Genomic DNA, 15,876 nt, shown 5'->3' with positions numbered 1-15,876 from the left:
TTTCCAATCCGCAAATTGCCTCTACTATGTAGTTTGATCCTGTTTATTATTATTTTTTGCCGGTCCGTTTATATATATATATATATATATATATATAATATAAAATAGAGGATTATATATATAACAAATATTAGAAGTAATTATATATATATATAATTGCTTCTAATATTTGTTATATATATAATCCTCTATTTTCTTTACCAGTCTGCTAATTACTTCTACTATTCATTTTTTGCCGCTGCGCAAATTATTTCTGCTATTTGTTTTGATCCTATTTATTTTGTTTCCAATCCGCAAATTTCTTCTACTATGTATTTTGATTCTGCTTATTTACTTTTTACCGCAAATTATTTCTAATATTTATGTTGATAATATTTTCTTTGCGAGTCTGCTAATTACTTCTGCTATCATTTTTTCCTCCTGTTTATTTCTTTGGTGGTCTGCAAATTATTTACACTATTTGTTTAGATGCTACTTATTTATTTTTTGCTAGTCCGAAAATATTATTTCTATTTTACTTTTATTCAATCCAATTATTTTTTCCCCGTCCGAAAATCACTTCTACTATTTGTTTTGATTCTGTTTATTTACTTTTCCAATAAGCAAATTGCTTCTACTACGTAATTTGATCCTGTTTATTGTTTGCCGGTCCTTAAATTACTTCTAATATTTATTTTCATTGGCAATCCGCTAATTACTTCTAATATTTATTTTCATCGGCAATCCGCTAATTACTTCTAATATTTATTTTCATCGGCAATCCGCTAATTACTTCTAATATTTATTTTCATCGGCAATCCGCTAATTACTTCTAATATTTATTTTCATCGGCAATCCGCTAATTACTTCTAATATTTATTTTCATCGGCAATCCGCTAATTACTTCTGCTATTCATTTTTACTCCTGTACATTTTTTTGTAGGTGAGCAAATTACTTCTACTATTTATTTTGATCCTATTTTTTGCCAGTCTGATAATTACCTCTGCTATTCCTTTCTTTTCCAGTTTATTTTGTTGCCGGCTCGCAAATTACTTCCAATATTTATCTTTTTCTCCTATTTATTAATTTTTAGCAGTCCGCAAATCGCTTCTACTATTAATTTTTTCCTATTTATTATTATTAATTTTTGCTGGTCTGTGAATTTCCATGATTTTTGCCGATGCACAAACTCGTTGAACTGCTTTCAAAGAACAGGCAGAGTCCGCAAACAGAAATGACGGTCTGTAAGTTATTTTGAACAACAGTCTGCAAATTATTTCCTCCCCCCCCCCTATCTATTTTTTCGAAACTCGCAAATTATTTCTTTTCTATTTATTTATTTATTGTTGGTCTACAAATTGTTTTCTTCATTTATTTACCTTTTGCTGGTCCGAAAACTATTTCTCAAGTTTCAGCCGTTCTGCGAAAGTGAAACATAATTGCTACCATTGTTATATGTTAGCTTTTGCAGGACTCTAAAAAAAAAAGAAAGCCTGGCTGGTACCATTTATTTCTTTCTTTGCGGGTCCCTGAGTGGAGAACACTGATTTCAAAATTACTCGGATCTATCCAAAAATGGCTCAGGCCTTAAAAAATTATTTGGATTTATTGAATCTATTTAACCATTTCGCGTACAAAGTTTGGGCATGAAATTTGGATTAGCTGTATTTAACGAATCGGCGATAAATCTGGTAACCTTGTTCTAACCTAAACGTACTTTGGAAAAAGGAGTGGGGGAAAGAAAAAATACATAGAAGGAAAAATATATAATAGTTTTTTAGAGTCCTCTTTTTTTTCCACCCTCACCCTACATGTTCTCTTTCACTCGTACATAACATAGAACATTACATGCAAGAGCAAATTACCTTTAACTGTACATATATAGTAGAAAGATACATTGTATACAAAAAGCAACTTTCGTGAATAATAGACAATTGTGATAATAGGGTTGCTATAAAGTTTTGCGCTGATGAAGAGAGAGGAAAGAAAACACAGATAATTTGTTTGTATTTATTCCACTTGTGTTTGGACGTAATATTACGCCCGCGATCGCAAAGAGGTTAAAAGTATGCTCTGGCGTCTCTTCCTAAAAATTATTTTGATCTGTTTGAATATCATTTGGATCTATTTGAATATCTATTGGGTCTATTTGAATATCATTTGGATCTATTTGAATATCTATTAGATCTATTTGAATATCATTTGGATCTATTTGAATATCTATTGGGTCTATTTGAATATCATTTGGATCTATTTGAATATCTATTAGATCTATTTGAATATCATTTGGATCTGTTTGAATATCATTTGGATCTATTTGAATATCATTTGAATCTATTTAAAAATTGTTTGGATTCATTTGAAAAATGATTAGAAACGATTCACGAATTGTTTACAAGTGATTGGATTTATTGAAAAAGAAATAGAGCCTACTTGAAAACTCTATAGAAATGACTGGGATATATTAAAAACAACTATTTAGAAATGATTTCTATCTATTTAAAAATGATTAAGAAATTATTCTGATTCAGAAACTATTTAAGAATGTTTTTAGGAATGATTTGGATCAATTTACAATTAATTAGACAGTATGAAAAATATGTATATTTGGAGATGACGACTATCATTGAGAAAAAAATGCGGAAACTATCTTAAATACGACAAAATATGGGACATCGCCAATTGTCACCATAAACGATGCCATAAATCGGCAAAATCACCAATTGCTGTTAATGTTGTAATGGAAGGTGAAATGAAGGGCTACTGGAAAACTATCTTCGTTCACAATTTCAGTAAAAATTACGAATTCAGATAAGCATCGTGGAAAAAACGGGACAAATGAATAAAGAAAACCCGGTCAACCAAAAATACAGGGATGTTCCGTAATACGACGATTTTTATGCCTGTTACTGGTCCTTGGGCTTAGAAAGGTTGAGGAATGTTGGTGTAAACTGATGCAGGTTTGACTATGCCATGATTCTGTTTAGATGCGCCATGTTTTTCTCATGCATTTCATGTCGACTCTTCCTACAGGCGGAGCTGGATATGCCCATAGAGGTCAAACAAGGATGCATTGGTGAGCACATTTTCCAATTTGACTACACTAGTATCCATGTAGTTTTGTCACCAAATTTTCTGAACACACGTACTCTCATTGTTCCATTCCGCAGCAAAGATGTCCATCGAAATACCATGGACTTCACTTTACTCGGAACCAGTTCTTGTCAGGATCGAGGAAGTATTGCTTCTGGCTGGACCAGTGGCCGACCGGACTTATGACCAGGAGAGGGACAAGCGATTGATTCGGGCTCAGAAGAAAGCCCGTTTGGACAGTGCGAAGTCGTCCATCGAAGACCCAGATGGTACGTATTCATTAGTTCATACATGCTCAATCTTTGGCCCCCGAGCCAAATGGGGCCTTCGAAGCCGTCCTTTGTTGTGGCCCGCAAGCTCAGACTAATATTTTGTAAAAATGATCTATATCATTATTAATGTAAGTATTGTTTTGTTAAAGAGTGCTTATCCACATTGTGGCATTTTGCTATGAATACCTAATTGGCCCGCAGCCAATTCATAGGTCCCTCAAGCAGTCCGTACATAGTTCCCTTAGGTCACTGACCGCCCCATCCCGCATCCACTTCATCCCCTTCTCACACAGTTCACTTAGGTGACCTGCAGCATAGTTTAACATAATTTTAGTAGATTTGCGGTGCAGTTTCAGATTGCATAAGCAAATCGTGGATTATTTGTATAACACTTGATTGAAACGCCAAATATTTTCAGTTCACTCAAGCAGCCCGTTGCACATTTGCAAATCACTTAAGTGATCAGCGGCACATTTACAGATCACTTAAGTGACGTTAAACTATGCTGCAGATCAATCAAGGGGCCTACGGTACATTTTAACATCACTTTAGCGACTTGCGACGCAATTCCAAATCGCTCAAGCAAGTTGTGGTATGTTTTCAGACCACTTTAGTGTAAAAACGCAGCACATTTTCAGATCATTCAATCAACACGTGGCACGTTTGTAAATCACCTAAGTGACTCTAGTCACATTTACAGATAATTTCATCAGTCCGTGGCACAGCCCTGGGTGACTACGAGACTTTTCCACGGAGCCCTGGATGATTACAAGATTGTACGTAAAGGATAATTACGAGACCATTCTATGGAACCCTTGACGATTTTTAGAGTGTTACAGGAAACGCTTGATGATTCTTAGTATTGCAGGGAACCTAGATGTTTCGGAGACTTTATTTTCAAACTGAGCACACCTTCGGTCTATCAACACTGAGGTAATTCAGAATTGAAAGACTTCTATGGAACCCTGTATGATTATGAGCCTGTTAAATTGAACCCCGGATGATTTTGAGACTGTTATATGGAACTCTGGGTGATTACGAACCTCCTCTATGGAACCCTTGATGATCACGAGACTGTTACAGAGAAACACGGATTATTACGAGATTGTTATAGATAGGCTGACCATATTTCCTCGAAAGAAATACGGAGAAAATACAGGGCATCGCCAATTGTCACCAAAAGTAAACAAAGTTGCCAAATATTTGACAAAATTACTAAAAATCAAAATGCCGGGAAATAAAGCATTATTGGAAATTGCAGTGGATTTAAATGAATTCCACGAAATAAAACGTTCACCAACTCAAATGTGAGGGATTAATATTCTTATTTATAATTGTAATTATAATAACATAATTTATGAGTGGGGAAATAATTTCGTTCTTTGAAAACCGGGGCACTTTCGCTAAGAAGTCGGGACTGTCCCGGGAAATACGGGACGTATGGTCACTCTAGTTATAGGGAGGGAACTCTGAATGTTTATGAGACGTCTTCAAATCGAGCAACTCTGGCTTATAGCCGTGGACAATTTAGATATTGAGAGATTATTCTAAGGAACATTGGATGATTACGAACTTATTAAACGGAACATTGTATGATTAGGAGAAAGTTCTATGCAGCCCAAAGATACCTGAGTAATTTTTAATAAAATAAATAAAAGTAAATATAAGTATTTGTAATTAAATAACGACAATGAAATATTTCACCGCTTATGACACCGCACAATCCCAGGGTTCCCTCAGCATGCCAGTTGAAAACCATTGGCCTAAATCGGCCGAAATCTTCTCACTTCACCTTGCAAGAAATTGAAAACATTATTTTCAGGCGTGTGGTTATGAACTGGTTATAAATAGTAAGAGTTGCATCCATCTACTTTTGACTTTCGATGCGGTAATCATAATATTAAGTTGGTCAGCTAATTAGAGAACGATTTCACCCTGTCCGTGACTTTCACTTTCTTTCCTTGGTTCAGTCGTGGTCGTGAATTTCCCATTCGTGACTCAGGCTAACGGAAAATGTGACGCCTTCTGATCACATGTCCCGAGGATTAACCACTTGGTAGCTGCCGCTCAGTAGTCCTGATCGTGATCAGAGGAATCACATAAAAGAAAGAACTATAATAGATGTCTAGCCGGCCATTGATTCTCTAAACACGCGTCAATATCAATAAACATCCAAACTCGGTTACAATGACATCGAAGATCCCTCGAAATTTTGTCGTTATAACCGGGAGTGACGTCTCTAAGTGCCTCTTTGACGAAAAATATAAACAGAAGAAATCAACTACTTTGAGTGTGGAATTTGTTCTACTTTGCATTTGTTTATGATCAAGGTGACTGTATTTGATGGAGGGAAAATACGTGACATTACCGATTCTCGCCAAATATGTGTATGTAGGTAAAGTTAGAATCGTCTAAGGAAGAAACGAATCCAACATAAGGGGCAGAAACGAGGTCACGTCAAAGACTGTTCCACAGTCTAGCTGAACGGCATCTAATGCCATAAAAATAGCGGTCGCCTTGCAAAACTTTAGGACCCATCTGATAGCAGACAGGGTCGGTGGGTCTGCCTAGACGCGTAGATCCACTCAACGGAATAGACGAAAGCAGGCAGGCTGAAGGCCCATTGTGTTGTCCGTCGTTGAGAATAGCTTTATATCGGCTGCGAATTTTAGAATGGGAATGTTGAAGACGACTTGAGCTATGTCATTAGTGAACAAAGTGAATAGAATAAGACCTAGCACAGATCCTTGGATGACACCGCTTGGTACGGGGAGACGCGCTGACACAGCCCCAGCAACTCGAACACGATTTACTCTGTCTGACAGTAAGACATGAATCGTCATGATTATTTTGCCAGGAACACCTATAACGGTTAGCTTTCTTAACAGAATTGATCTGTCTACTTTATCGATACCTTATTGAAATCCACATAGATGACATCGACATTGTGATCCCTCGTCGATAGATCTAGACCAACTGTCGTGAGCGACTAGTTGCTGAAAAGGTAAAGAGCAGCCCGGTATGAAACCATATTGGGTAGAAGGAATAATTCCCATCTCAATTGCATATGGAAGGAGACGGTTGGCAATACATCTTTCGAAAATTTTGCAGGTGATGTCAGTAAAGGAAATCGGGTGATAATTGCATGGATCTGACGCAGAACCCTTCTTTTTGTAGACCGGAATGATAATTGAGGAGTGCCAGGCCAGGATGACGGATAATCTCGTGGATGTAAAAGTAGGAAACTAGAAAACTGAAGAGCGGGGATATAAAGTCGGAAAGGAGTTTGAAATAAATGCCTGGAACTCCATCAGGACCCGGGGTGCATTGGTGGAAAGAGAGGAAATAATGAACTTTATACGTTTGGATATTAAACATATCATTAAAAATCGGATGGTCTTCCACAAGGTCGCTGGTGGAATAGCCATAGCCCTGTCCAACAGGACTGTAGGAGCGAGAGAAGATGTCAATAAAGATATTAGCCTTATCGAGGTCTTCAGTCATTGGTGAATCGTTCAGAGACAGCACAGGGATACTCCTAGACTAGAAGCCTATAGCGGACATCTTTATAAAAATAATTGCGATCGTGATCCATGCAAAGCTTTTGAAGCTGCAAACGCTTCCTATATACTGCGCATAAATCCGTAACATATTTTTGTAGTGATCTTCGGAACACTAAGAGGGAAAGTTCTTAAAATGGCGCCAGGCATAGTTTTCTTTTGTTGCACATACGTAGAACTCTATCTGATCTATGGGAGATCCTACAAGATGGGATATTATCACATTTGTATAAAGATGGGATATGATCTCGGGAGCGACGATGGAGATTAGGGAGGACATCTACAGCTGGGATGAGTCCTATCAGTGCTTGATTGTCGACCTCCGTAACGGCAGAAGATAACAGAGAGTAGTTGGCCTTAAAGTAATTTAACGATGAATTGGATTGTACGTCTGTGGTAATAAGTAACGAGAAGTGAAGCGGACGATGAAGCGGGTTGTGACTGTAGCAGAACGGGGGGGAGTGAAAACAAGTCCTGAACCAACGAGGGGGTCGTTGTGAAGGGGGAAATCCAAGTTGACTCCTCTTGCAGGAAATTGGACCAACTGGACAAGACTCAGTTCGGTAGAATATACCAGGAATATATATATATGGAACATATACGGAATATATATGGAACCGCGACGTGGCACGAGATGAACATCTACCGGTCGGCCAGTCTCAATGCCATGCAGATTAAAATCACCCAAGAAAACCACCGGGAAGTGCACCGAACACTCCAATAGGCAGACCAATAGTCAGTAGAACAAGACTTATTAGGAGGGACATAGGCCGAAACCAACCTGCATCTATAATTTCGACACTTGATGACACTTGATCGACACTGATTCGACACTAACACAATCTCAACCTCGTGGCCCATATGGGGCCTGAAGACCAGCTTCGTTTTAAGTTCGATGTTAACAAAAAGGCCCACACCACCACCTGAAGAAAAAGTTCGATCGTGCGAAATACCTCATATCCCGGTAAGCCTGATATGGTAATGTGTTGGGATGGACTGATGGAGTCTTGGGCCTAGCCGAGTCTTGGCTATGCCCAAGATATCAACATCGTGTGCTCGAATGAAATAGTATAAATTGGCCAGTTTATTCATCATACTTCTAGGATCCATAAAAATGCCGATCAGTCCCGTGTTGGGGATGCTCGAAGATCCGGAGGACCTGCTTTGGAACCGTGAGGAACCACGCTGTAGTCATTGTGGATTAACAGCGTCACCTGGAGGTGGGATGTTCTGGATGTTGGCCGCATCGACATGAGAATCAATAATAAGATGACGAGGAGTACCAAAGAATTCTCTTATGTGGATGTCCGATGGCCAGAGTGAATGGTCGCTCAATATGCCAAAGTTATCACTGGTGGAAGTTAAGACGAACGAGGCATAGCGAACTACGGGCATTCCTCGTGTTAAGTTTGACGCAATCGAACTCAAAATGAAGATTATCCAGGTGGCATCGGATGTCGAAGATTGAAGTGTCTGAGGAAAATCTGTTCACCAGGATGCGACACCTACGGATCATCCAAGTTACCACTCTCACTTGAGACGAGGAGGAGGTCCCGATCCTTAACTCGGCTCGTCATTCCAGAGCAGCAGCAGCAGCACTAACACGCCGGCTGTGAACAGCAGGGCCACGTAGAGTCGACGCCGATCCCGTGCGAGAGGGGGCGGGGGGTCAGTGTGAGCAGCAGAACCATCAGGTAGGTTATTTGAAGCAGTAAGGAGATTACATGCAACATGGGTATAGGAAGGAATCGAAATATGGCCAGGTGCTAAGACATTATCACTCTCAACCGGGTGCAATATTCAGCTTCGGTGGTAGCAATTTAGATAGAGTAGAGATGTCCCCTGCTGTTGAAGGAATAGCAAGCGCTACTCTCTAATTTGTTGAAGCGCTGCTCGAATTTACTAAAGTTTCTTCCGATTGTTTCAGCGATACCAGTTAGATCGGAGTTGGATGATAGTGAGGTGGGTGCCGCGGCTCCCGGGAGCGACCAGCTGGTGACCGTATAATGGCCGTCTTCATATATCCCGATTACGTTCACTTTCAAAGCGTTGAAATGCTCCTTCTCGGTAACTCTAGAAGATTTTTTGTCCACAAATTTTATTAAAAATGGAACACATCTCGTCTAAGAACTTAGGAGGACGATAGATAGCGCTCGTTGGCCATCTTCACCCAGAGTTCAGAAAAAAGACTATCGATGAAAGAAAATTGTGATGAGTCAATATTCGAATGTACCAAAACGTCACAAATCGCTAGGCGGCGAACCGCGTCACGCCCTCAGCTTAGAATAAACCGCTGCGAGCACAACACAGCAAAGTCGGTCTATATTGCCGTGACTAATGGCACGATAAATCATCTCAACACCAGCTATAACACATACACAATACAAGGCACTTACAGGTCCAATATCGTGAAGTTTTTTTTTTTGTTCTTTTCCCGTTATATTATTATTTTATTTTCTTTTTCCAATATTCTACATACTCTTTTATTTTCTGAACATAACATGTTTGACAAATATACAATAGTGACAAGATACAATAATATTACATTCCACACGCGGCTTGCATGTGAAGATACAAATTTTTAATTCTAATATGTTGTTATTCGGTTAGGTTACGCCAATCTCTATATAGAATAAATAATAATGTATGACATTATTACTGTAGTATAATAACATAAAAAACTATACTGAACAAATGATGACAGACAGACAGACAGAATTTAATTTTTCTCGTCGCTGCCCAGCCCAAAGGGGCTGCCTGGCGACTTACAGACTGCTCTTGCTAGCTATGAAGGGGGTTATAGACAAGTTTGTGCGTGTTTGTGTAGATGTGAAGTGCTTGTGAGTTAATAGAAAAAAAAATACATACAGTCCGATAAATGCTACCATCAGAATAGTAAAATACACAAAGTTCAGCCAAACTTCACCAAAATGTTACTCTATGCAATAGAGCAGTTGATCAGTAAAATCAATAGTAGTAAAAAATATATATATATATATATATATATATATATATATATATATATATATATATACACATACATATACACACATACATATTATGCGATAAATGTATATTATATTGGACACAAAAATGAAATTACTTATGTACAATTCACCAAAACGCTACATAATGCACTAATGAGAAAATAATAATAAAAAAATAAATCTAACATACAAAAGAAGTCATAGAAAAACAAGTGTGTTAGCCGAAATTATACAAATTGATGCAGTGCAAGATCAGTCATGTACATCAAACCACAATGCCACTCTATGCAATAGAGTTGATCGATAATTTCGATAGCAAATTAAAAGTACAAAAATATTATGATAGATCGACAAAGATTATACAGCTCAGTAGTTCAGACCCTAGCGCACCGACCATGGCACGTGCAGCACGTTTTGAGGTCTCAGAAATTTTAGTCTTTCACGTGGGTTGTAATCGACCAGCTCTCTCAGATGCTCGTATTCTGAGTTCCTCATCCTTTCAAAGTGATCCTCTGAGATTTGTTGGATGTAGCTGAGGATGGTTGGAATCTTCAGGTCTTTTCTAATGTCAGCCCCTCTGATGTACTTTGGGGCGCGCACAAGAGTTCTCAGTATTTTGTTCAGTTGACTTTGCAGACGCTGCATGTTGGTTTTTGAAACATGAGCCCATACTGGGGCAGCGTAGGTCATGATAGGTCTAATGATTGATTTAAACAATATGACTTTGTTTTTAAGAGTTAGTCTTGCACTTGGAAATGTAATGCGTGACATCATTCCCATGGTTTGGGTAGCCTTAGTTCTTACGTGATTTATTTGAGGAACGAAGGATAATGATTGGTTTAGAATACATCCCAAATACTCCACTTAATTCACAGGTCTTATGGCTTCTCTGCCCAGGTACATTGGTGTTCTAGTGAATTTGGTTCTTCTTGTTAGCCAGATGAACTGACACTTGGCATGATTAAGCTGGACAGCAGTAAAGAAACGATGGCATTACATTCCTGTATTTCTTGATATATTAACAATAATAATTTAAAAGTATAGTAATTTACAAGCAGTGTCCTAAAGTTTAAAACATTTTAGAATTTTTTAAAAATTAAAATAAGTATAATGTGAGGGTAAAAAATATTTATTCTAACGTATCTTTTCGTTTTATCAAAAAGCCGTACTTAAACTTTGCATCGATAGATGACGCTTACGACAATAAGATCACTAAATACCATGGGCAACATTGATCCTTTCGCGGGGCTATACCGAACATCGGGGAATTCCGAACACCGTTGTTCTCGGTCACTGTTTGAATCTAGAGGCGGGTCTGATTACTGTTGCAGCCTGATGGCGCGACCACTGCAAACTCAATGAGCAGGCGAATGCCTTTCTAGCTGTGTTATTGCAAGTTGTGTGTAAAAAAGTTTTTTTTCGGAACTTTCGTTGGTAAATTGATACTAATTTCGATAAGAGATATGTAAAATACGTTCGCGTTTAGAGTAGTGAGCTTTGTATCATAAGATTCTGCGTTTCTTTAGCTATTTATAAAGTAGGAAAAAAGTTTGGTTGCTGTGTACATTTTGGGTTTAAATTGAGAAATTGCCACGAGGTGTCGTTTGGGGCAATTCCGAACACTTAGTTCGGTGGATGAACTCGGTGGTGTGTAGTGGTGCACAGTAGGGGGGGGGGGGCTGCAGAAAATTTTATTTGTGATTTCTGTAGGCAGCGTTAGGTTCTAAGCCAGTTTCAACTCTGATGTCGATGCTATTTTTGCTATTTTTTTAAGAACATAGGTGCGAATGTTACTTAAATGTTTTGGAACATGAAAGGTATTCAAATCGATTAAAAACAATTACTAGCTTTATGTTCATCTTACTTGTATATTTTCACAGTAACAATTAATTCTAGAGTTAATTATATGCTATTTAAGTTATTAAATTAATTAATTTCATAAAAGTCTACGTAACGGAAGCTACATTCCTTACTTAGCTGACCCCGTACGGAATCGCCCCGTGCAATACCGAACAGTGAAAAAAAAAATTTTTATATATGAAAACTCTAACTATATATATAAAGTGAAATGTTCTGTGGATTTTTATTAGGTAATGAAAGAGGTTATCTACCTATATTAAATTTTTTCATGTGAACTACAGTCGAATCCCGTTTTAACGGATACCGTTATAGCGGAAAACCTGGTGTTAATGAACACTTTTCTAATCCCTGAAATAAGTTTATATAGGAACAATCCAAACAACCTGAAATTCTTTTACAACGAACTGATTTCTCCGGTCCCTTGGATTTCGTTATAACGGGATTCGACTGTATTACAAATAATTGAGGAATTAGAGATTTCCCTTGAGTGTTCGGCATTACCCTGCTCTCCCCCACCTGTGTATACGAACTCAGTTCGGGCTATTGCAATGCAGTTGGCCCGGCAGCTGCATTGCAATACGAATAGAACCTCATCCGGAACAAAATTTTCTTTCACCGAGATGATAATGAACTTCCTCACAATTATTGCATTTGTAGAATAATACATCAGAAAATTTCCCCCACCAAACCACCAGAATTGAACGTTTTCGTCGGTTCCTAGTCTCTGCAGGCTATCTTCGGACCTACGAATTGCCTGGGATTGGCATATGAAATAAAATACAAGTTTGTGTTTGAGTGTCAGTAGTGTATATTGAGTGTATGTTTAGAGAAACACACAGGTTTTAATGTAAATCCAAGCAGGTAAATTACAGATCTTTGAATTCAGAGCACTCATCGCGAGAAGTATTTCCTATATTCTGAAGGAGCATGTCATTAAGGGGAAGAGTAGCTGATGTTGGGTTACCCAAACCCCTCCCCCCCCTACGAATAATGTGTCATAATTCAGAGATACTAATCAGAGATTTGTGTTTATAGAGCATAAGTCATTTAAAAAAAAATATTGTTCATTAAATTGTATAATATTATACTTTTCATAGTTGCACTATCTGTGCACACTCCTCTTACTAAAATGCAGACCTTGAAATACATGACGTATACATTCATAACTATACTTCATGCAAGACTAATGACGCTAACATAATGAATGTCAAAAATTAACTGTAATTTACATACTGTAAAAATTATAATGATTGCCATTTACAGCTTAGATCACAATTTAAAAATGTCCATAAAATAATAATAAGTGCTGTATCTTATAAGTTTGAGAAAAGGAATAAATAAAAATATATGCGGTTAACATGGGTATTAAACATGGGAATAAATGCAATTGCGTAATCGAATAAATGCTGTTTACTACATTTCAACAGAGTACTGAGATTTTAAAAACTCTGAAATTACTCTTAACAATTCTTACAATTGCTCTTAATAATTCTGAAATTATTCTCAACAATTCTGAAATTATTCTCAACAATTCTTACAATTGCTCTTAATAATTCTGAAATTATTCTCAACAATTCTGAAATTATTCTCAACAATTCTTACAATTGCTCTTAATAATTCTGAAATTATTCTCAACAATTCTGAAATTATTCTCAACAATTCTGAAATTATTCTCAACAATTTTTACAATTGCTCTTAATAATTCTGAAATTATTCTCAACAATTCTCCAACAATTCGAGCCACTGCAAAAAGACGGTTTCTAACTGTGGGAAAAGACAATCTTGACAAACATTGAAGTGGCGGTCGAAGGAATAGCGTTAGCGCTATCTGTCGGCAACTACGTGGAACTCGAGATTTTTCTCTTTCTACCTATACATTATTCGATCAAAATGGATTAAAAGCTGAATAGTTAAGATTTTTAAAAAAAACGGATGAATCTTTTTGAAACATTCTGCATAGTGCTGACCAAATTTCATATTTATAGCTTCAGCGTTTGTGGCTCAGCGATGATGAATCAGACAGTGAATCAGTCAGGACATGGTATTTTATATGTATAGATTGTACATTTCAAATAGGTTGCACTTCTTTCTAATTGCAATTTAATGTCTTATTGTTTGAAATACTCACAGGAGAAAAGCCCAAAGGGTTTTACGAGAACCTTGCCACTACCGTCGTGAATAATATACAGGTATTTAAGTTTATTCATTTTCACTTTTCCTATATTTTGAAATCCTTTTTTTTTCGTGTAGTGTTGATGCCATTTGATGTACAGGGTGTACTGTAAGTCCCGATTCGGCCTATATCGCATAAATCATTTGTCGTCGTTTCCAGTTTGAAAAACTCTCAAAATGTGTTCCAAAACCACCCCGTATTAGTCTTGAGAGTGAAAATACAGTGTGCCACAAAATAAACACCCAAATTCTTATATGGATATCCGGTAGTAAAAACCCCCAATAAGAGAGAAAGTTGGTGTGCTGTCTTTTCAAAGTCAATAAAAAGTTCCATGTTTGTTTCTAAGGGCAATATTCACTGACATAATCGAATTCAAAAATTGGAGAAAAGTTAGGAGGGGGGGGGGAACTGCATAAATTACCAATGGAAAATGCTTCTTTCCCCCGTTTATCCTGTTCTTTCCCAATTTTTTTTTCAGATTTTTCAATTGAGATATCTCAGCGAATATTGCACTCTACAGCGTGGCTATGTTTTTTGTTAACAGCTGGAGAGACGGAGCAACAACTTTTTATTAGGTTTTTTGGGTGTCCATATAAAAGTTTAGATTTTTCATTTTGTGATGGACTGTATTTTCACTCTCAAAACACAGGGTGATTTTTGAATTCATTTTGAGCATTTTTTGAACTTGAACCATTCGACGACGATTGGTTGATAAATGCCGAATCAGGACTTACACGACAACACCCTGTATAAAAATTGTATGATACTATATCAGGGACTATATATTTTTTACGGACGTCTAGGTCTCCATCCAAAACGTACACATTCGCTATGAAGATATGGTGTCGGCCAGCATGCCTTTTGCTTGTGGTTTGGTGCTGCAGAACTTGACAGCTATAACGACAAATAACAAATGGAAAGCGACGCAAATTGATTCGGATGCTAAATGTATTTTCAAAGTAAGTTCACACCATCATCAATATTCTAGTGCAGTACACAATAACTGGGATACTTCAAGGGGGGCCACGGAAGAAAATGGAGAAAGGGGCCATGACAGGTGGTGTGGAGGGCTGCAGAGAGCTGAGAAGAAAAATTAAGGTGTGGAGAAATATAAAGCTTTTATATTAGTGACTATACACTTACAGAATCAAACCACCCATTGAACCAGGGCCGTCTTAGGGCATGGACCCACCCGGGCCTCACCACCTACATTTTAGAGCAGGTTCCCTAGGATGGGGTTTTTCACAGACCCCCCTATATTAAACTTTGCGTGAAAAAACAAAAAAACAATCAGGCCCCGGCCTGCTGCTCTGTCAGTGCCACTCTTGTGAAAAGTCATGCCCAGGGTCTCATGTCGTCAGTTATCCCACCCCTCATGATATTTTGTATAGTATAATAAATTTTGAAAATAAGTAGGAAATATGTAGGCTGTTTATTTCCGGCTAAGTATGTGACTACCATAGCATCTCTTTGCCTAGGGGGCCCATGATGTTGAGACGGTCCTGAATAGAACTCGGATTTGCGGGAAGCTCAATAAATTCTAGGCCAGTGGCCTGGAGGCCAATCTTATTTGCAAAATTTTCATTCAGTATAAATTTACTGAAGAAATCAATTCAATACTTATAAAGGATCTCGCTTTTAGATGAGGGTCGAAACTCTGGGTAAGACAGGGGAGCCACGAGAAAAGAATATGCTTCAAAGGGGGCCACGGGCAAAAAAGGTTAAAAAACGCTGTTCTAGTGTACATACACATATTCAAATCTGTGCAACATGCGTAGCAGCGTGTGTGCAGAAAATTCGGTTCACAACAAGAATATTTTAATTTGCTGCTCATGACTTTTCTTGAAGATGGATTGGGCAATAAAATATTTGACTGCACATAGGGTGCAAGAGACCCTAAATCACACATCAACCAATGATTCTAATGATTAACCGTGATCAACCGTTGAAC

General features: G+C 37.7%; 1 protein-coding gene across 1 annotated transcript in view; it reads left to right on the top strand.

Moving 5' to 3' along the window:
• LOC149079122 (intermembrane lipid transfer protein VPS13A-like) overlaps nt 1-15,876 on the top strand; it is a 180,890-nt gene that overhangs the window by 30,614 nt on the left and 134,400 nt on the right. Inside the window, exons 4-7 of the mRNA XM_089239993.1 lie at nt 3,014-3,056; nt 3,151-3,342; nt 13,883-13,941; nt 14,729-14,884. Coding sequence (XP_089096119.1) covers nt 3,014-3,056; nt 3,151-3,342; nt 13,883-13,941; nt 14,729-14,884 — 450 coding nt within the window. The remainder of the gene's footprint in view (nt 1-3,013; nt 3,057-3,150; nt 3,343-13,882; nt 13,942-14,728; nt 14,885-15,876) is intronic.

Source organism: Pholcus phalangioides, unplaced genomic scaffold (assembly GCF_987345545.1).
Source record: "Pholcus phalangioides strain wild (caught in Gottingen) unplaced genomic scaffold, Ppha-v1.0 ptg000012l_1, whole genome shotgun sequence".
In the NCBI taxonomy this organism is placed as follows: domain Eukaryota; kingdom Metazoa; phylum Arthropoda; class Arachnida; order Araneae; family Pholcidae; genus Pholcus; species Pholcus phalangioides.
This window is presented reverse-complemented; position numbering and strand designations above follow the sequence as displayed.